The sequence below is a fragment of the Ruditapes philippinarum genome, unplaced genomic scaffold, assembly GCF_026571515.1.
Source record: "Ruditapes philippinarum isolate M1 unplaced genomic scaffold, ASM2657151v2 ctg1677_1_1_1_1, whole genome shotgun sequence".
NCBI classification, from domain to species: Eukaryota; Metazoa; Mollusca; class Bivalvia; order Venerida; family Veneridae; genus Ruditapes; species Ruditapes philippinarum.
The window spans coordinates 59,510-83,608 of NW_026862929.1; the positions used below are offsets into that span (position 1 = coordinate 59,510).

The 24,099-nt window shown below is 33.1% G+C and overlaps 2 protein-coding genes across 7 annotated transcripts in view; both read right to left on the reverse strand.

The window, feature by feature from the left end:
- Positions 1–15,284, reverse strand: part of LOC132720632 (uncharacterized) — a 52,682-nt gene extending 37,398 nt beyond the window's left edge. The window contains exon 1 of the mRNA XM_060704800.1: positions 15,163–15,284. The gene's annotated coding sequence lies outside the window, so the exon portion shown is untranslated. The remainder of the gene's footprint in view (positions 1–15,162) is intronic.
- LOC132720630 (uncharacterized) overlaps positions 506–24,099 on the reverse strand; it is a 32,276-nt gene continuing 8,682 nt past the window's right edge. The window contains exons 6-7 of one of the 6 annotated variants that reach the window (XM_060704793.1): positions 23,744–23,834; positions 506–1,418 (exon numbers count right to left, since the gene is read on the reverse strand). In XM_060704793.1, the coding sequence (XP_060560776.1) occupies positions 1,214–1,418; positions 23,744–23,834 (296 nt within the window). In that variant the 3' untranslated portion in view covers positions 506–1,213. Of the gene's footprint in view, positions 1,419–19,731; positions 22,006–23,743; positions 23,847–24,099 lie in introns of those variants that run through there. The other 5 variants (XM_060704792.1, XM_060704791.1, XM_060704796.1 and 2 more) reach the window with 5 other exon arrangements.

Consider the following 24,099-nt stretch of genomic DNA (forward strand, 5'->3'; position numbering starts at 1 on the left):
GTGATTTAGTATTTTTTTATGGAAGTCAAATTACTACTTAGTTCATATGTTGCTAATTCTATGACAAATACTTTCACATTCCACTCTGCTTTCTTAAGGTGATACGTGTCTAACAAGCTCTAAAATAATTATTGTATCATAGTTTGGAAACCTTTCTGTTAAAAATATGTAAGTAAGAGCCATACATGCACAGTGCGTTAACTGTAGTCAGACAGGGCTAAACATAGAGCATGCTCGTTGATTGGCTAAACTTTTTCTAGTGTTTATTTATAACTTATAGAAAAGTCATATTAAATGCTCGTACATTGGTTACTTTTTCTTGGGTTTCATATTATAACGACATGGAATCCCCTCGTACAAATCAGATAGTATAATTCTTCGACGCTCTTTCTATTACTTAAAACGTTATAAACCTTGTCCATTCTGTATACAGAAGAAAATGTGTTCGTTCTTAAAAGAAAAGGGGACTTGTTACGACCAATATTATATAACACGAAACCAGCACTGTATTAGTATAAAACTTTATAATAAAATGCTGAATATGAAGCTAAATGACGTAACATCAATATAATAATCTGTGAATTACAAAACATCTACACTGTACTAGAAAATAGTCATAGTTTGTATAACAGTGTACTATAAAGTCATAGTTTTAAATACCCCTGTGCATTGTTTACAGTTTTTTGATACTTTGTTTACAGTGTTTTGAACGATTTTATATTACATTGATCAGGAAAACATATATTAGACATGTGTTAACAATACTCTAAACAATTATGCTTAGGTGCACTGCAAAATATAGAAAACATATTGCGTAGATATTTAATGATACAATAGTTCTATTAATAAGTGATAAGGAAAAAACGTATATGCTTTAAAACCGTATAGCTAATGAACAAAGAATTCTACCGGATGTTGCATTCAGGTCTTCATTTACTTATGTCACATACAATTTATCAAGTCTTACATTTACTCCACTGAAAATTGTAAATTATAAATGTAGAAATTTTAATATAAAATTGTTAGAACTAAGCCGCCGAGCAGCCGACACCAAAGGCTATGTTCCGAGACTGTCTGAATTTTCAGGTCTTTCCGACGGTTTTATACTAGTGTCCTTTACATGACATCTTGTGGTCGTTAACATTCTATGAGTAAATATTTACAATTTTGTTACGATGTTTTTGTTGTTTGGTTGTTGTTTTTTTTTTAATTGTTACAATATGTTAAACAGAGACGATATAAACAGTAGTAGTCCGAATGACGTCGAAATCACGCTTCCTGAGTTTCCTTTATTTCCGCAATCATCTGGGACTCCCGGAAATATTACGTGTGTGTTGCGAACCAAAAACTCCGCGATTTCTTTTCCACACTTCGGTTGGTAAGTTGTAGTGACGCACTCTTTATTGAGATCATATTCCCTAAAAATGAATATAATTGTATAAAACAGTACTATAAACTTATAATCATGTCATTGGTTTTGATTATCATGTCATTTGTTCAGATTATCATGTCACTGGTTTAGATTATCATGTCCCTGTTTTAAATTATCATGTCACTGGTTTGTATTATCATGTCATTGGTTTTGATTATCATGTCATTTGTTCAGATTATCATGTCACTGGTTTAGATTATCATGTCCCTGTTTTAAATTATCATGTTACTGGTTTGTATTATCATGTCATTGGTTTTGATTATCATGTCATTTGTTCAGATTATCATGTCACTGGTTTGTTTTATCATGTCACTAGTTAATATTATCATGTCACTGGTTAAAATTATCATGCCACTGGTTTTGATTATCATGTCACTGATTAAGAATATTATGTCAATGGTTAAGACTATCATTATAGCGCAGGAACGCTGTCGAATTACTGAACATGTATGAAATTCATTATCATGACACTTGTTTGTATTGTATCATGTCATTGGTAAAGACTGTCATGTCATTGGTTAAGATCCTTATGTCACTTGTTTTGATTATCATTATCGTATTGGAACGAAAGCGAAATACAGAATCATTCCCTGGCTTATTACTTGTCAAAGTATTTTAGAAAGAGTATACAATTGTCTCTGATGGTATACATGAATATAATAAGTATTATGTGACATAGACATCTGTAAAACATGCGCAATTTCTCAATATCAAGTAAACGATATAACATCATATGTATTCTTTGGTAGTTTTAACATTTAAAAATACTTACTTGTTGTTAATTATATTATTTACATGTAATAAAAACAAGTTAGAATCTTACTGTACTACGTGAGAAAACAAGGGCCTTTATGATGCTCAAACCAATGGTACTAATGTTAGAGGCAGATTAAATAACAACATGACAACAAACCATGATATAGAGGATATTTGTTTAGTTCAGTGTAAGATCGGAATATATTTCACCGAGTGAGCACCAAAAGGTATATTTCACGAGTGGCGCAGCCACGGGTGAAATATGAACTTTTGGTGTTCACAAGGTGAAATATATTTCGATCTTACACTAAACTAAACAAATTTTCTTTTTATTATATGCAAAGAAACGTTTTAAAAAGACATTAAACCTAATACTGAATGAAAAGCGCGCCAAATTATAATACAATATGACGTCATTTACGACGTCACGTCATTAAGTTGGTACCCAGTACTGTGCACGCTTGTATTTCACTGAAACAACGTAAGGGGCTTAAATTCAAAACAGTGAAATTATCACAGTGGTAATTTCACTGTTTCAAACAGTGAAATTACCAGTTTTATATCACTGATATATTTCTATAAACCACCGAAAAGCATGTAATAAAACATCTTAACATAATCACTATTAGATAATGACAAAATTAAGATAGAACTTACTTGCATGTTCTGGTCTCGGCGTATTTTGCAGCAGCTCCTTCGTAACAATCCACAAATTCTTTGGAAACGAATACATTCTCGTCTTCACATGTGCTTTCTGAAAAAATCTGATAATGAAATAAACATGTAAATAAAATTCTGTCTGTCATGAGCAATATTAAGGATATCATTTCCCGAAAAAGTAAAAATAATTGTTCATATGAGACATGCTTGTTTTATTCCAGCAATGTATTTTCTAATAAATTTTGCAATACGTAACATTCATACCATTTTTTCGAGTGTAAAATTAAATAACACTTTTGCTTGAAAGTTGACAATTTCACTTTAAGGTTATTGTAATGTTCAAGGAAAATTTGCTTTTAGAAGAAAATGAAAAATATATGTAAATTGTACCTTTTGGAACTTTGGGACATTCATTCATGAAAAAACCTTTGGTATCTTCGAATGTGACCGCCCCATATGGGCTCGACATTCTCGCCTTCAGAGCGTTCACAAAATGTTCCTGCGCTTTCTCTACAATTGATTTTGGACATGCTTTGAACATACACGTCATCTGTTCTCTCATAGAACTGAAAATGATTGTTGAATAATGACAAGTATATATACCATATTTCACGAAAAACGAAAAAATAATATTTTTATTTAATTTCATTATCAAAGAAAAATAGTTATGAAACCCTTTGCTTGCTACGCAACTGCAAGTATACAGCATGCATTAACATAATTATTGTCTTGTTTTCCACGGGATATTTAGCGCTACATTGTGACGTCACGTAAACAACTCTTTAAACGTCTGTACAACGTTATTGACTGAATTAAAGATATTGGTGTTCGGATTTATTTTCTTAGTTAGACCATTTTCTATCATTCTAGATAGTTTTCAAAACAAAATTCAACAAAAAGTTATTTTGTATTTATCAGATTTTCAAACAAAATTGCGAAAGAAGTCCCTTAAAATAAATATGAGTTATGAGTTAAAAATGAATATAAAAAACAAGCAACAAGTATTTGATCTTTAAATGAATATACATTCAATCTCGAAACAGTACTGTTAGTTAAAAATTATCTATTACACAAACTTTTTTTCTCCAACGTTTCGAGGGGTTAAACCCCTCTTTTTCAAGGAGTTTCTGTTTATTTTTATAAATCACATATTTATTTCTTATCCTGTCACTTGTATCAATTTCGGCCCGATAACAAGGTGCCGTATATTTTTACTGATCTAAGGCACTTGATCACGTGGTATGCATGTTTGCCGGACTACTTTTCAAGAAAAAATATAATTATTATTATAATGTTGGACTTTATGTTTGGTGGTTAAAATTGTTTTCGCCTCAGAGTTTCCAACAGAAACGTTCTTTACAAGCCGTTCAAGTGGAATGAAAAAACTGTCGTTAAATCTTCTGTGTGTAGAATAACGAATTTAGGAAACGTTGATAAAACTTTGTTTGTTTATTTTATTTCACTCTATAATTTTTCAAGCGAAATAAAAAATTATTAAAAGTGAAATAAATGTAAAACTTAACTCGTTTGCGACATTAAAATAGCGTACTTATTTTATTGTTTTGCACGTGCTGTTTGGCGCTACATTGTGACGTCAAGTAAACAATACTTTAAACGTCTGTACAGCATTAACGACTGAATAAAAGATATTGGTGTTCGAATTCATTTTCTTAGTTAGACAATTTTCTTTCATTCTAGATAGTTTTTACAACAAAATTCGACAAAAAATTGTTTTTATTTATCACATTTTTTAAACAAAATGGCGCCCTCAATGTGAAAATACATAGGGAGATAATAAGAACGGCGAGTGCATTGTTGTAGAATAATGCACGCTTCGGGCCTTCTTTGTTTATATAGAAACATGATTAAAAGAAGTTTGCCTAATAAAATTCTTTAAAAAACGGTGACAGGATAAATAGAATAATAGATTGGTGCCTTCGGCTCACCCAATAAATTCCTCCGCCTCGCCAGATAAACTTTATCCATCCACGGCACCAACCTATTATTCTCTATTTACATGTCTTGATCATGAAATGACGTCGTTGATGTCAACAATTATTGTATTGTTATTGTATTATTATAACAATTTTTGTTGACGTCAACGACGTTATTTCCTGTATACATAACATAGTGTAAGATATAGAGGATATTTGTTTAATTCAGTGTAAGATCGGAATATATTTCACCGAGTGAGCACCAAAAGGTATATTTCATGAGTGGCGCAGCCACGAGTGAAATATAAACTTTTGGTGTTCACAAGGTGAAATATATTTCGATCTTACACTAAACTAAACAAATTTTCTTTTTATTACATGCAAAGAAACGTTTTAAAAAGACATTAAACCTAAAACTGAATGAAAAGCGCGCCAAATAATAATACAACGTGACGTCATTTACGACGATTTGGTACCCAGAACTGTGCACGCTTGTATTTCACTGAAACAAAACAGTGAAATTATCAAAGTGGTAATTTCACTGTTTGAAACAGTGAAATTACCAGTTTTGTATAACTGATCAGTTTCTATAAACCACCAAAAAGCATGTAATAAAAGACATGTAAAAAGATAAATATCTGACTTATAGAAATAAACAGAAATTCCTTGAAAAAGAGGGGTTCAACCTCTCGAAACGTTGGAGATAGAAAAGTTTGTGTAGTAGATAATTATAAATAAATGCTAATTAATACCACCGGATGCTACTCAACAAACCACCTTTGAGGAAGCTTAAAGTCAACCGTTGTTAGAATTTTGCCATGTTTACATTCAGAACATACTTTGAAAATCAAGAAAATAACTAAAGGTTTTAGTTAAACCAGTTATTTAAACGCAATTCTTAAAACAAATATCCGGTTTATTAATAAAACCCTTCGCCGTTTTGAATTGCATACAATCACAATTTACAATTTCTTAATTTGGGCTTCTACGACATAACAGAAATTATCAGTTTTCAGCAGTAAAATATATTTTACTGCGTGATGCACATATTCCTGTTTTTTGTGCCCCCACTTTAGTGGCGGGCATTTAGATTTACCCTTGTCCGTCCGTCCATCCGTCTGTCCGCACTCACAGGAGAGTAATTATGTGGCTAGAGGGACAATAGGTAACTGTTCTTTCTCTTTGATGTCATTCATTCCGTAATGCTTTTATGTGGCTATTTTCTTTTGTGTGGCTAAAAAGAACAATAGAGAGAACAATAGAGTAGCCACATAATTACTGTCCTGTGAGAATGTCCGTCCTTCCGTCCGTCCGTTCTCTTTTGTGTCGCACGTAACTCAAAAAGTATTTGACCTAGAGTCATGAAACTTTACAGGAATGTTGATCAGCATGTGAAGTTGTGCACCTAGGTATTTGAGTTGGGATATTTTTAGTATTTTTAGAGTTATTGCCCTTGACTTAGAAAAATTTTACAATTTTCAAATTGTGTCGCATGTAACTCAAAAAGTATTTGACCTAGAGTCATGAAACTTTACAGGAATGTTGATCAGCATGTGTAGTTGTGCACCTGGGTATTTTCGTCTGGATATTTTTAGTATTATAAGTGTTATTGCCCTTGACTTAGTAAAATTTTGCAATTTTTAACTTGTGTCGCATGTAACTCAAAAAGTATTTGACCTAGAGTCATGAAACTTTTTACAGGAATGTTGATCAGCATGTGTAGTTGTGCACCTGGGTATTTTCGTCTGGATATTTTTAGTATTTTAAGAGTTATTGCTCTTGACTTAGTAAAATTTTGCAATTTTCAACTTGTGTCGCATGTAACTCAAAAAGTATTTGACCTAGAGTCATGAAACTTTGCAGGAATGTTGATCAGCATGTATAGTTGTGCATCTGGATTAATTTAGTATTTTTAGAGTTATTCCCCTTGACTAAGTAAAATTTTGCAATTTTCAACTTGTGTCGCATGTAACTCAAAAAGTATTTGAAATAGAGTCATGAAACTTTACAGGAATATTGATAAGCATGTGTAGTTGTGCACCTGGGTATTTTCGTCTGGATTTATTTAGTAATTTTAGAGTTATTGCCCTTGACTTAGAAAATGTTTGCAATTTTCAACTTGTGTCGCATGTAACTAAAAAAGGATTTTACATAGAGTCATTAAACCTTATGGGAATGTTGCTCAGCATATTTGGTTTTGCACTTGGGGTTTCGCTTGTGGATTTATCCAGTATTTGTAGAGTTATTTCCTTGACTTAGTAAAAACTGTTTCATTATGTTGTTATTTGTTCCTTGAGTGCTTGGGTTAGAATCGACCAATTTTAAAGGAATAATGATCAACATCACTAAATTACAGGAATAATGATTCACATCACTGTGAAGCTATGAACCTGAGATTTTGCATGTGGATTTTTTTCAGTTTTATTAGAGTTATTTCCCTTGACTTACAGTAGTATAAATTTGCAATTTTAAACTTGGGGTTTGCTTGTGGATTTATTCAGTATTTGTAAAGTTCTTGCCCTTTACTTAGTAAAAGATTTTTAGTTTTCAAAAAATATTTGACCTAGAGTCATAAGATTGACAGAACAGTTGCGCGGTGGGGGCACCCGTGTCATATGGACACATTTCTAGTTTTACTTATTTTCACATTTTAGCCAATCAATTCACACCGTACAATCAAATGGGCTGGCAAACGTTCAACCTGACGACAGGCGTACTAGTATATACATGTCGATGTAAAAAAAAACAATTGACGGACGGTTACTATTCATCTACTTTTAACATATCCCAACTGTGCTCGAGTAAATCAATGTTATGGATTTATAGCCAACATCCAAAGGAGCATGCTGACAAATTTCTGGCCCTGTGCAAACTTTACGGGAATTTTGACTGAAAATAACCATAACGTCGAAATTCTCGTAAAGTAAAGCTTGCACATGGCCAGAAATTTGTTAGCATGCTCCGTTTGGAGCAAAACATTGATTTACAGTTGGGATATGTTAAAAATAGACGAATATTTTCCCGCCCGTCAATTGTGTTTTTTACACCGACATGTATATACTAGTAGTTGAACGATTGTCTGCCTAGTGTGCAATTAAATAAACATTTTCGACGTTCAAGTCATATAAGCATGTTGACCGTAAGCCCACAGGCAGATGATTAAGTACCGGATTATAATAATTTAATGTTTGAACACTTCGGCCCAAAATTGCATGCCACTGAACAAACAATATTTCAGCCCAGTTCAAAAACGTTTATTCGGGATCAGTTTGGAGAGATAGTGGTTTGGAAGGCTATAGTTCAGACCAGAATAGGTGGCTTCATGATCAAAATTGTGTTGAAATTGTCATAAACAACTAAAAACAAAACTTGATCGGATTTTAAAGAGTTGTGTATATTTTTAATTTTTTAATTCAATCAACTTACCCGCATGCTAATTTGGCGTTTGTAACGAAAAGCAGGTAATAGTTATTTGAATTTGGAACACTTCGTTTAACAATCCTTCCACTATTTCCGGTCTGAGGTGCTGCAAAACATTTTGACACAGCGCTGCATGGCCCCAAAAACAAAAGCAATTCATGTTGTTGTATAAATATTATGAGATTTTCACCCTTAACCTGCTAATATTGTGTAATGCTGTCATTGTGTAATGCTGTCACTGTGTAATGTTGGCACTGTGTAATGCTTGCCCTGTGTAATGCTGACATTATGTAATGCTAGCACTGTGTAATGCTGACATTGTGTTATGATGGCACTGTGTTGTTATGCTGGCACTGTGTAATGCTGACATTGTGTAATGTTGACAATGTGTAATGCTGACATTGTGTAATGCTGATATTGTGTAATGCTAACATTTTGTAATGCTAAAACTATGTAATGCTGACATTGTGTAATGCTGAAATAGTGTTATGCTGACATTGTGCAATGCTAGCACTGTATAATGCTGACATTATATTTTGCTGATATTGTGTGATGCTGACATTGCGTAATGCTAATATTGTGTAATTCTTACATTGAATAATGCTACCACTGTGTAATGGTGACATTGTGTTATGCTGACATTGTGTAATACTGATATTGTGTAATGCTAACATTGTGTAATTCTGATATTGTTTAATGCTGGAACTGTGTAATGCTGACATTGTGTAACGTTGATATTGTGTAATGCTGACATTGTGTAATGCTGGTACTGTGTAATGCTTACATTTTGTAATGCTTATATTGTGTAATGTTGATATTGTGTAATGCTGGCATAGTGTAATGCTGATATTGTGTAATGCTGACATTGCGTAATGCTGACATTGTGTTATGCTGGCATTGTGTTATGTTGACATTCTGTAATACTGTGACTGTGTAATGCTGACATTTTGTAATGCTGACATTGTGTAATGAATTTCCATGTTTTAATTTTGTAACAGTTTTTTTTTAAATTTAGGGATTTCAATAATAGGGAACAAAAATGATCTGCCAGCAGTATAAAGACATGCTAACCTATATATTTGGAAAAATGCCATAAACCAATATAACAAACTAGAAATGTGTCCATAGGACACGGGTGCCCCCAACGCGCCACTGTTCTGTCAATCTTATGACTCTAGAGCAAATATTTTTTGAAAACTAAAAATCTGTTACTAATTAAAGGGCAAGAACTTTACAAATACTGAATAAATCCACGAGCAAACCCCAAGGTGCATAAGTACAACATAATGGAACGGTTTTTACTAAGTCAAGGGTAATAACTCTACAAATACTGGATAAATCCACAAGCAAAACCCCAGGTGCAAAACTAAATATGCTGAGCAACCTTCCCGTAAGGTTTAAAGACACTATGTCAAATACTTTTTGAGTTACATGCGACACAAGTTGAAAATTGCAAAACTTAAAGTCAAGGGCAATTCCTCTAAAAATACTAAATAAATCCAGACGAAAATACCCAGGTGCACAGCTACACATGCTGATCAACATTCCTGAAAAGTTTCATGACTCTATAATGTATCGACATGTGTCTAAAAATAAATTGTGTCAAAGTCCGTTAAAAAAAGAATGTATCAATGTCCACTAAGGAATGAAATGTATAAATGTTCGTTTAGAAATAAAATAAATCAGTGTTCGTTCATTAAATAAACTAACATATCCGTTTGAAAAATAGATTGTATAGACATGTGTCTAGAAATAGAACTTATCAATGACCGTTTAAAAATAAGGGAAAATATCAATATCCATTTGAAACTAATAGAATGTATATTTGTTTCAAATAACATGTATCGATATGAGTCTGGAAATAAAATATATCAATGTCCGTTTAAGAAATAAAACGTACCTGCATATAAACTGCGCTATGCCTTCAACACTACTTATATTTGGACCGCCAGTTCCAGCCTCTGTCATGTATGTACCTATGATCCTGAAACATTGTGAGGCATTCGCGTCTTGCATTATTTGTTCTATGCACCCGCCTCTCACAAATGGCACCAGTGCTGTAAAAACAAATCAAAGGGAACTAAACACAGAAATAAATGTATGAGCGGCATGCCGGTTATTGCTATTTTTTGCGTGGGAATATTTCGTTTCGTCTAAATATTTTAAAAGTAAGAAAACTTGTGAAATCACGTAAATTTCGTGTTTCATACTAGTAACTTAAAACTCATGGGGAGGAACTGTTACACGAAGGATGGAGTTCTTATGATAACTTGTCAGGAGTTTTTATGATAACTGTCACGATGTTCCTGGAAAACGTTACGAATTTCGTCGGAAAACATTATTGTATACTGGAGAAACACAACTGAAAAATGGTTATTTTTATCTTTGAATGGGGAGTCTGAGGTGTTAAATTAAACTTTGATGATTAAGCTTGCCCTACATATTGTATTATGTGTCAGAAAACTTTATAGTCCTCTTGTTTAAAATCTGGTAGTTTGAGTAACATTTCCAAATTACTTGCTCATTCGTACATATTGGCCTTTTCATTTGTGATGAGGCACGGAAACGGACCATTTTGTAAGAGCAAAGCTCATAAATGTGACATTCCTTTTAAAAGTATAAACCACAACATGAAAACACGATCCGATCCTCGTTTTGCAAGCATAGAGCACAAAAATGCAGCCTTTGTTTTGTAAGACGAAGACGTGTCTCTCCTTTTATAAGTACAAGACGCAAACTGTGGCCTATCACGAAGCCTTCAAGTTTATACACTTTGAAAACTTAGTGAAATATTTTTGCTCCTATACTAGTCTGATTTCCTTTCTTAACCATTATTAATCTACTGGAACCGGAAGTGTTTAGAATTTGTCAACAGTATCAGTCTGACTAGGTTTTATACTGTTGGTAGTCTAAGTTTTGTATTTGAATATTGAAACACCTGAAACTTCAAATGGACTTTTTTAATTCAAAGAATTGCAAATCCATAAAACTACAGCAGGTTACCGGTGAATTAAAAGCAATCTTCATAACAGTAAGTCTTTGCAATCATTTGTCAACTGTATGCTCGTCAGTTGTTAACTTAATGGTACCGGGATTTAGCCTGTTTTTTTAATGAATTACATGTAAATTGTTATGGTTATGTAAATGTCTCAGTATTGTAGGTCCCATCATCGTGTTTTAAAGCTCACATCATCGTGCTGTTAAGGTCATATCATCGTGTTGTATGATGTGTTGTAAAGGTCAGGTCATTTTGGTGTTTGATGTGTTGTAATGGTCCCATTATCGTGTTGTATGATGTGTTGCAAAGGTCACATTATTGTGTTGTAAAGGTCACATCATCGTGTTGTAAAGGTCCCATTATCGTGTTGTATGATGTGTTGCAAAGGTCAGATTATCGTGTTGTATGATGTGTTGTAAAGGTCACGTCATCGTGTTGTAAAGGTCCAATTATCGTATTGTATGATGTGTTGTTAAGGTCAGATCATCGTGTTGTATGATGTGTTGTAAAAGTCCCATTATTTTCGTGTTGTATGATGTGTTGTAATGGTCAGCTCATCGTATTGTATGATGTGTTGTAAAGGTCAGACCATCGTATTGTATGATGTGTTGTAAAGATCACATCATCGTGTTGTAAGGTCACAACATCGTGTTGTAAAGGTACCATTATCGTGTTGTATGATTTGTTGTAAAGGTCCCATTTTCATGTTGTAAGCTGTGTTGTAACGGTCACATCATCGTGATGTAAAGGTCCAATTATCGTGAAGTATGATGTTTTGAAATGGTCCCATTATCGTTTTGTATGATGAGTAGTAAAGGTTAGACCATCGTGTTTTATGATGTGTTGAAATGGTCAGATCATCGTATTGTATGATGTATTGTAAAGGTCACATCATCGTGCTGTATGATGTGTTGTAAAGGTTAGACCATCGTGTTGTATGATGTGTTGTAAAGGTCAGATCATCGTGCTGTATGATATGTTGTAAAGATCACATTATCAAGCTGTAAAGGTCCCATTATCGTATTGTTTAGGTCACATTAACGAGTTACAAAGGTCACATCACCATGTTACCATATTCATTTCACTTATTTCATGTAAAACTTCACCGTGCAAAATTTATGTGTCTATTAATTTTAAAGAAATAATAAAATAAAAACACTCCTTTCTAATGTACGCAATGAAAAGTATGTGCGATTTACCTATGACATTTGATTGACGTATATAGCTACATAGCTAACCCAACGTTGTTTTTATTCCGTTGCGATATATAGACAACGCGTCGCTCTAATAAATGCAATTAGTGCGTAAATCTATCCCACTTATATAGGACGTTATATTAACTGTGCTGCAAACATTACAGTTTTTGATAAATGAGCACTTGAGTTTTAAATGGGTGTGATATTTTTGTTTGTGGTCCGAAAAGGAAGTATATGATTCATTTAAAGAAAGGTTAAAAACCTGCAAAAATATACTTTCACGGAGAAATATCGTGTATGTACGTGTAATAGGACCGTATTTTGATAAAATATTTAGTTGTCAAATTTATACCATTCAATTGTCGTCCATTTTGGCTTCTTTCCCTAACGTTAATCTGTTAAAGTCCTCTTGATTGGCTCTTTCGATTTAGATTTACATTTTTATTGGTCCACTGGATTAATATAATTCGATTATTATTATGTAATGTACATCACCTATAATATATTATAAGAAATTAATGCTTTGCAAAATAAATGTGCTGAAAGCAATATTGAACCACAGTAACTCTAAAATTTACTTTCAGACCTTATGTCATACAATAACCTTACAATAACAGTTTATGACAACACCTTGTTAAATCAAGTGTCATGCCAAAGAGCATTCAAGCAGATAATAACCATGGTACAGGTCTCGACACTAACTTTTTCAGCAGGTGGTATGCCGGACCACTGGATCCAAAATTCAGGTGGTCCTTTCTGAACACAGGTGGTACATCTTTTTTTTACTCATTTGTTTTTAAGGAAACTTCAGATTTAGAAGAACTACACTTAAAATTGGTGACAGAGACATATTTATTATTAGATTTATAACAACTGAAGAAAACATGTATTTTTTCTATACCACCTGCTGAAAAAGTTAGTGTCGAGACCTGTACCATGGTTATTATCTGCTTGAATGCTCTTTGGCATGACACTTGATTTAACAAGGTGTTGTCATAAACTGTTATTGTAAGGTTATTGTATGACATAAGGTCTGAAAGTAAATTTTAGAGTTACTGTGGTTCAATATTGCTTTCAGCACATTTATTTTGCAAAGCATTAATTTCTTATAATATATTATAGGTGATGTACATTACATAATAATAAATATTGAAATCAGACTAAAGAGCATTTAATATTAAATTTCTTCAGAAAAATCTTTTGCTCTCATCTGATTAAATATCAAAACATATATTTAATTGTAGTTTAACTAAGATACATATTGTTTTTTCATACCAAATGTCTAAATAAAGCATGGTCATAAAGTATGAAAGCAATGATGAGATTACTCACAGTTAAGAGCACCCCGCAATTAAGACCACTTTGGTCCAGTCCCGATGGTGGTCTTAATTGAGGGTTTCACTTTCATTTTCCGTATTTTCACTGTAAAATTCCATTTTTTACTGTAGTGAAACATATTTTCAGTATTTTCACTGGTATCTTGGCGAACTACTTTCTTCTTAAGTCAGCCAATAAACAAAATTAAACGAAAAGTAAAGAACTGTAAGGTCAAAAAAGAGAAAAAGTATATGATAAACAGAAAATCAAGTTCTTTTCTATCAATACAGGATTTATTTTTATATTGTGATAAGAAAATCACCGCCACTCGTGAAATATTTATTTTCATACCACTCGATGAAAATAAATACTGTATTTATAGAAAAAAACTTGAATATCCTCTATATATCTCATGTCTGAAATCATGATAACGCACAGAGTATATAGATTTAATTTGAATTTTCAAGTAGAATGCGTTTGTAGTTATATTCGAAGAACTGTAGTGAGGTGTTTGATTTTGTACTAAACGAAATATTATTCCATATTTTCATAATGGTGTTAGAAAATGTATCGTTCTATAACATAGGTTGTACGCGGTCTGTACTTTAATACCATATCTTAAGAGATGATACATCGCAGTTTTCGAAACGAGTTTGGCGTACTTATATCTTATTTTAAACGTTTAGAACTGGATAGAAACGTGTTTCAAACTTGTACAGAAATTTGATTTTGATTTTTTTTATTTAGACAAAATTACAACGTACTAAGAAAAAGTTACGTATGTTTGTTAAAGGGATGAACGGGCTGGTGTAAACTCTTACTGCCAATCGTGGCTTGATCTCATCACGTTAGTGCGCGTCTCCAGTACGATCTGATCACGGTAACTGCGTTCGTAATACGTTCGTCACGTTTTAAGAACGTTGCTACTCCAAACATTTAGAGTAGGCCAAAAGTTCTGGAGCACATTCCAGATCAAACACGTTCGTGTTCGTCCATGAAATACTTAAATATACCGTAAAGATTTTCGTTTTCGCACAGTTTAAAGTCGTCAGTCCACATATTTTAGAACGTACTTGGAACCTGCTTGGTGTGACAGGAGTATTAAACTCTATGATTCATGTATGTCGGTTCTTAGTTTTGTATACAAGTATATAGCGCTATGTTAAAATTCTCTATAAATGCATCTGCAAAATATCAACACTAATTTTATTTCATTTCTTTGCAGCAGTTGATGGAAATATTCAATGTTACATGTGTTATTACATACTTTGCAGTTTTTACATTCATGTATATTATTCATTAATTATTCCCATTAATTAACTAATGCCGCACGTGATCATGTTATATGTTATAGTCGACAAAACACTTAAACTTACCGTCAAAGATCATTTAACTGATTTTTTAACAGGTTTAAAGACAAATGGACAGAAAATAAGCTAACATTCTTACCTGTCAGACATATTACTGTAATCAACGAGTTTTTCAGTGACAACTCCATTTTGTCAGGTTTCTTGCTACTTTGGCGCCTTACACAGAGTGTACATTAAAATTATGAGTAGTATAATCTATAGAGAGTGACATGAATGTGAAGGCATGTCATTGGCCAACGAACGAAACGAAATAAGGCCAGATGCAAAAAGAAAAAATCAACATTTTGTATAACACACTTTTTAGAATGTGTCAAATTTATATAGATAGACACTAAAAAAAGATTGCCCTTTTGATATACAATAATTAAGTACATGATAATATTTCTATTGTTATTCCTCTAAATGTTTAAAAATCAACACTTCATTATTGACGGCTTTTGGTAACATTTAAATTTATGATGTTGTACCTTATATGTAGCCTGAGTTTATAATTGGCTTGCTTGTGTTCTGGTATATGTGCCACCTTTTGTAGTTGACTTGCTTGTGTTCTGGTATATCTGCCACCTTTTGTAGTTGACATGCTTGTGTTCTGGTATATCTGCCACCTTTTGTAGTTGACTTGCTTGTGTTCTGGTATAACTGTCACCTTTTGTAGTTGACTTGCTTGTGTTCTGGTATATCTGCCACCTTTTGTAGTTGACATGCTTGTGTTCTGGTATATCTGTCACCTTTTGTAGTTGACTTGCTTGTGTTCTGAATCATCGTTTTGCTTGACATATACTCCTATATACATGTATCTTAATACGTAAAATTATTAACAACGAAGCTCCAATTTTTATTGTTCAAGAGTACCGAGAGTACCGTATCAATTGTAAGCCATCTTAAGCCATCTTATTTAACGTGCCTTAGAGACACTTGGGTCCAAAACTGGCATTTCAATAAAGGAGTTTAACAGCAATAATTATATAAAACAAGACAAAATTGTTTCGGTTAATTTCTTCCCTCTAATTTTATATATGGTAGAAATTGCTTATCGATCGTCGAGTGCGTAAATTTGTACCTGTCCTAGAGTCAATATCCTTACTTTTATTTTCAGAAAGTCTAAATAACAAATGTTTATTTAGGCGATCACAATAATCCGAAGATTTACGGAAATAGCCGAGCAATTTCCATTGATTAAAATGATGTTAATCCTCGTAACAATTTCCATTGTCAAAATGATTTGAATATATTACCGGTAATTTGCGGAAATGTAAAAGAATTACATATTAGAAATCTTTGACCAGTCGGGAACTATTTTTCTTCCCTGAGAAGGTTTTGAAATTAATGAGCCTGTCATTTGACAACCTTTACGGAGTGATCTGGCGTTAGTGTACTTATAAAGGGAAGGAACGGCTTCAAGGAGTTCGTCTTCCGACTTCCCTTCGTGGCGTGCACGTCGCTCGGAAGGCATAGGTCACACCAGATGGGTGACCTAGTTAGGTCACTTAGCTGGTGTGACCTAACCAACGACGAAGGGTGTGGCCCTAAAGAGAGCTGCTGCTCCCGGAAGAGGTGCCTTTCCTCTATTGTTATTTGTTCATGAAGCGAGGAATTTGGTCCTAGAGAAGGTCTACGACGATCGACAGCTTGAAAAGACCTCCGTCGCGGCTCTACGACATCGACGACGTTGCAGGCGAGTAAGTCCTCCGTTGCAGGCTCTACGTTACCAGCAATCGTAATAGAGGCCGACTAGTCTGGGACATATGGGAAACCGGCGCCCAGTATAAATAAAACCAAAAACAACAACACAAGGAGTTCGTGACTTGACTAATTGCGGATTTTGCAAATAAGCATATCAGGGTCTGAAATTTCGCTAACATTATTTGTTTGGTCTTACGACCCAAATAAATAAACAATGATACCCACGTGGTGTAATATCTTCTTAGAACATCTTGACATTGGAAAGGAAATAATAACCGTGTGATAATTGTGATAAATGTGATAATTGTTTAATTACTTAAAGTAAGTAGTGTTCCCTGTTGAAAGGACATTATATCAAGTGTCGTTTGAACAGATGAAATTAGATTTGTCAACTTGAAAATATCTTTCTTATGGTACTAAAAATACGATTAAGCGAAAAGCTTTATCAGAGAGAAAATGTGATTAACTGCGGAATAACGTCATCATGCGGTGGAAAAAATGCTACTTTAATAGCGCAGTAATTGTCATGGAATTGACTTGAATGTGACGGCATGTCATTGCCCAACGACCGAAACGAAATAAGGACATGAAGATGCAAAAAGAAAAAGAAACATTTTGTATAGTACACATGTTAAAATGTAACACAATTTATAGACATTAAAAATAGTTATAGTTGACTTGCTTGTGTTCTGGTATATCTGTCATCTTTTTGTAGTGTAAGGTAATCATTGACTTGCGTGTGTTCTGATATATATGACACCTTTTTGTAGTGTAAGGTTATCATTGACTTGCTTGTGTTCTGATATATATGACAGCTTTTTGTAGTGTAAGGTTATCATTGACTTCTTGTGTTCTGATATATATGTTACCTTTTTGTAGTGTAAGGTTATCATTGACTTGCTTGTGTTCTGATATATATGTCAACTTTTTGTAGTGTAAGGTTATCATTGACTTGCTTGTTTTCTGATATATATGTCACCTTTTTGTAGTATAAGGTTATCATTGACTTGCGTGTTTTGGTATATATGTCACCTTTATGTAGTGTAAGGTTATCATTGACTTGCGTGTGTTCTGATACATATTTCACCTTTTTGTAGTGTAAGGTTATCATTGACTTTCAAGTGTTCTGGTAAGCCTGTCACCTTTTGTACCGTTAGGTAATCGTTGATTTGCTGGTGTTCTTGGAGACACTCTTGGAAAGCCGGTGTAAGTTATGTTATTTTCCGAGTGAATGTTCATTATAACTCTGACCGTTATTTTAGCGGAAGGGGTTGGACATTTGAGCCGTGATAATGTCATAATAACATAGTATTTTGTATTTTTTATGATTATTATAAAAGTCCAATTAATTATTACTAGACGTTATCTAAGTTCTTTCCATTCATCATCCTTATCCTCATCATCATCATCCTCCTCCTCATCATCATCATCATTATCATTATCATTATCATTATCATCATCATCATCATCATCATCATGTTTGAAGTGATTCTTGATAATATTGACCAAGGATTATATTTTATATGTTACTATTACAGGTGGCAATATTTTATACATGAAGTTGAATTGAATTGTTATATAGAATAATGATCCAGGACATATTGGGGGTCATTTTACTTTAATACATCTGATGATGATGATGATGATGATGATGATGAATGAATGAATTAATTAATGATTGAATGAATGATTGAATGAATAATGATTGAATGAATGATTGAATGAATGAATGAATGAATGAATGAATGAATGAATGAATGCATCAATGAATGAATGAAATTGTCTGACTTTCAGAATTTCAGTATATAACTAAAGCAGCATCACAAAATCAAGTACCAGTCTGGGCGACAAGTAAAAACGATGCTGACTTACCAATTACCAATCAAATTCATTTACCAGCCTGTATTTTTTGTGTTATACAAATTATTATGCTTTCAACAGCTAGGGGACAGGGGTACTTTAAAGCGCATTTTGCTGCCACAAACAGTCATTGTTAGGGCTTAACTCATCTTTTTTTTCAATTAACTCTCGACAATTTTCGATTACTTTTGATAATTATCCGATTATCAATCGACGCCCTAATCCACGACATAATTGGTAGCCGTTGTCCACGACATAGTTGATTGTCCTTGTCAAAAGGCATAATTGGTCGCCCTTGTCCTGAGACATAATTGGTCCCCCTTATCACTTGTATAATTGGTCGCCCTTGTCCACGACATAATTGGTCGCCCTTGTCCTGAGACATAATTGGTCACTCTAATTGGCCGCTTTGCCTTTGTATATCCAATTCTAACCAACGACACAAGTTTTGAAGAATCAAAAATTAAGTCCTAGAAATGCTTTAATTTATATTCATCAAAAGCTTTTTTTTGTTCGGTCATAGTTTCCAAAAAGTAATTCATTTGTCATTTACCTGAACCATTCTTTGCTAATGTTGCTTATTTGCAATTAGTACAGTTATAGTGATATAGTATTTTTTTATGGAAGACAAATTACTACTTCGTTCATATGATGTTACTTCTATGACAAATACTTTCACATTTCACTCTGCTTTCTTCAGGTGATAAGTGTCTAACATGCTTCAAAATAATTATTGTATCATAGTTTGGAAACCTTTCTGTTTAAAATAAGTAAGAGCCATACATGCACAGTGCGTTAACTGTAGTCAGACAGGGCTAATATAGAGCATGCTCGTTGATTGGCTAAACTTTTTCTGGTGTTTACTTATAACTTATAGAAAAGTCATATTAAGATGCTCGTACAATGGTTACTTGTTCTGGGGTTTCATATTATAACGACATGGAAGCCCCTCGTACAAATCAGATAGCCTCGTTCTTCGATGCTCTTTCTATTTCTTAAAACGTTATAAAACTTGTCCATTCTGTATACAGAAGAAAATGTATTCGTTCTTAAAAGAAAAGGGGACTTGTTACGACCAATATTATATAAAACAAAACCAGCGCTGTATTAGTATAACACTTTATAATAAAATGCTGAATATGAAGCTAAATGACGTAACATCAATATAATAATCTGTGAATTACAAAACATCTACTCTGTACTAGAAACTAGTCATGTATATCAGTGTAATATAAAGTCATGGTTTTAAATACCCCTGTGCAGCTTTGTTTACAGCATTTTGGTACTTTGTTTACAGTTTTTTGATACTTTGTTTACAGTATTTTGACCGTTTTTATATTACATTAATCAGGAAAACATATATTAAACATGACTGTGTTAACAATACTTTTCATAATTAAGCTAAGGTGCACTGCAACAATATAGAAAACATACAGTACAATAGTTCTGTTAATTAGTGATAAAAAAGTAACGTATATATGCTATAATACCGTAGCTAATGAACAGAAGAATTCTACTGGAAGTAGTTTCAGGTCTTCATTTACTTATGTCACAACATCAAGTCATACATTTACTCCACTGAATTTTGTAAATTATAAATGTAGAAATTTTAATATAAAATTGTTAGAATTAAGCCGCCGAGAAGCCGACAACAAAGGTACTGTTCCGACTGTCTGAATTTTCAGGCTGGTCCGACGGTTTTATACTAGTGTCCTATATACGAGGGAAGATCAAAAATAAACTGGACTTGGACTGTCAATTCAAGAATTTTCAACCTATCATTTATTGTGATATATCACACTTAATCGGAAAACAATACTCGAAACTGATGCTATATCTAATATGATAACGCAAATAGCTTGTCCGTAACAGCGTATTTAAAAACCATGGTAACGCACATCCGGCGCAGTGCATAAATTTACGCTTACATCGGGCGCTTTATGATGCGTATATTTTACAATTTATCACATTTAGATTTCAAAAATACGCAAAAACTTCATGAGCTATATCCTTGAAGTTGTCAGAAAAATGATTTCATTTAAACCATATTTATATTTGCAATCACAATTCAAACGTCACTTGTTAACTAAAACTACGTCGTCGGAACGTTTCGAAAATCGGTCAATAAGAACAGTTTGTCAAAAGTAAGGCGAGAAACTGTTTTTAACATAGAAAAAGATTATAGCTATCAAGGGAAAAGTTGCAGAAAGCCACAACATAGTTTTTGAATAGCATTAACAATAAGAAAGGGTAATGTAGAAATGGAAAACAAGTAAGGGTGAGACAGAAAGAAGAAATTTTCAAGAACGTTAGTCACGTCATTTGCCGGGACGTTGAAAAATGACAGTTAATTGACTGCGGACATTGTCAACGATGTTCGAGGGTAGTTACGGGACGGTTATGTCAACTCTAACTTAGGATATTTTTTTTAAATGTTAATGCATTAATTACATATATAACATTCTTAGTTTACAGTTGAATTAATAATTCTATTATTTTTCATTGTAGTCTTATCGAGAAAATGTGCCAACAATTTAGCAGTCACGGTTCTAAATCGGCCATGCGTTTTATTTATTTAAAAATAACGACAATATTGTTTTTAGTTGTATTATTCTTTAATTTTATCGTATGTATGATACATTATCATTCAGCCACATGAAATAAATGCAATACATAATATAGTTCATTGAATGTGCGATCTGTCCAGCAATCAAGTTACAGAATGAAAGAACGGATTTTCTTGTCATTACAGGAGCTCTTTAACATCAATACAATATGATACCGACTTATAAAGAGATATATAAAGGCAGTGGATCTGCCGCTATCAACAACATGTGAAGCATGTATTGGCCTTCTTCGAGAATGAGTAAAAAGCTGCGCCGCAAAAGACAATATGCTTGTGACGTCGTTAACGTCGATTTTAAAGTGAAAACGTGCGCCGCATTGCTTTACATGTACATGGAAAAAACAGCATAACTTTTTTATTTGTTAATATTTCTTGTTGTTATTTTTTGTATCATTTAGGGGATAGATTCCGAAGAATCATCTACAAAGTCCGGTTAATTTTTTATCATCCCTCGTATGACATCTTGTGGTCGTTAACATTCTATGAGTAAATATTTACAATTTTGTTACGATGTTTTTGTTGTTTGGTTGTTTTTTTTTTAAATTGTTACAATATGTAAAACAGAGACGATATAAACAGTAGTAGTCCGAATGACGTCGAAATCACGCTTCCTGAGTTTCCTTTTATTTCCGCAAATTATCTGGGATTCCGGGAAATATCATGTGTGTGTTGCGAACCAAAAAATCCGCCATTTCTTTTCCACATTTCGGTTGCACTGTTGCAGTGACGCAGTCTTTACTGAGATCATATACCCTAAAAATGGATATAATTGTATAAAACAGTACTATAAACTTATAATCATGTCATTGGCTTTGATTATCATGTCATTTGTTCAGATTATCATGTCACTGGTTTAGATTATCATGTCACTGGTTTGTATTATCATGTCATTGGTTTTGATTATCATGCCATTAGTTCAGATTATTATGTCACTGGTTAATTTCATCATGTCACTGGTTAATTTTATCATGTCACTGGTAACAATTATCATGTCACTGGCTTGTTTTATCATGTCACTAGTTAATACTATCATGTCACTGGTTAAAATTATCATGCCACTGGTTTTGATTATCATGTCACTGATTAAGAATATTATGTCAATGGTTAAGAATATCATTATAGCGCAGGAACGCAGTCGAATTACTCAATATGTATTCCTTATCATGACACTGGTTTGTATTGTATCATGTCATTGGTTAAGATCATTCTGTCACTTGTTTTAATCACCGTATTGGAAAGAAAGCGAAATACAGAACTCGTATTCATTATCATTCCCTGGCTTATTACATGTACTTATCAAAATATTTTAGAAAGAGTATACAAATGTCTCTGATGATATACATGTATATAATAAGCAAAATGAAATACAGATATCTGTAAAACATGCGCAATCTGTCAAAATCAAGTAAACGATATAACATCATATGTATTCTTTGGTAGTTTTAACATTTAAAAATACATACTTGTTGAAAATTATATTATTTACATGTAATAAAAACAAGTTAGAATCTTACTGTACTACGTGAGAAAACAAGGGTCTTTATGATGCTCAAACCAATGTAACTAATGTTAGAGGCAGATTAAATAACAACATGACAACAAACAATGATAAAATTTTAACATGATCAGTATTAAGTAATGATCAAAATTAAGATAGAACTTACTTGCATGTTCTGGTCTCAACGTATTAAGATAGAACTTACTTGCATGTTCTGGTCTCGGCGTATTAAGACAGAAACTTACTTGCATGTTCTGGTCTCAGCGTATTAAGATAGAACTTACTTGCATGTTCTGGTCTCGGCGTATTTCGAAATTACAAAAAACAATGATAGCATATTAACATAATCAGTATTGAGTAATGATCAAAATTAAGATAGAACTTACTTGCATGTTCTGGTCTCGACGTATTAAGACAGAACTTACTTGCATGTTCTGGTCTCGGCGTATTAAGACAGAACTTACTTGCATGTTCTGGTGTCGGCGTATTAAGATATAACTTACTTGCATGTTCTGTTCTCGGCGTATTTTGACATGACAACAAACAATGATAACATTTTAACATAATCAATATTGAGTAATGATCAAAATTAAGAAATAACTTACTTGCATGTTCTGGTCTCGGCGTATTAAGATAGAACTTACTTGCATGTTCTGGTCTCGGCGTATTTTGACATGACAACAAACAATGATAACATTTTAACATAATCAGTATTGAGTAATGACCAAAATTAAGAAAGAACTTACTTGCATGTTCTGGTCTCGGCGTATTATGACATAACTTACTTGCATCTTCTGGTCTCGGCGTATTTTGACATGACAACAAACAATGATAATATTAAACATAATCAGTATTAAGTAATAATCAAAATTAAGATAGAACTTACTTGCATAATGCAGTTCTGGTCTCGGCGTATTTTGACATGACAACAAACAATGAGAACATTTAACATAATCAGTATTTAGTAATGATCAAAATTAAGATAGAACTTACTTGCATGTTCTGGTCTCGGCGTATTTTGCAGCAGCTTCTCCGTTACAATCCACAAATTCTTTGGAAACGAATACATCCTTTACACATGTGTCTGCTGAAAAATCTGATAATGAAATAAACATGTAAGAAAAAATTCTTTCAGTCATGACCAATATAAAGGATACTTTTCCCGAAAAGGCAAAAAAAATGTTTATATGCTTATTTTATTCCAGCAATGTATTATCTAATACATTTTGCAATACGTGTAATTCATACATTTTTTTTTGTTTCGAGTGTAAAATTTAAAAACACTTTTGCTGGAAAGTGGACAATTTCACCTTAAGGTTATTGTAATGTTCAATGAATATTTACTTTGA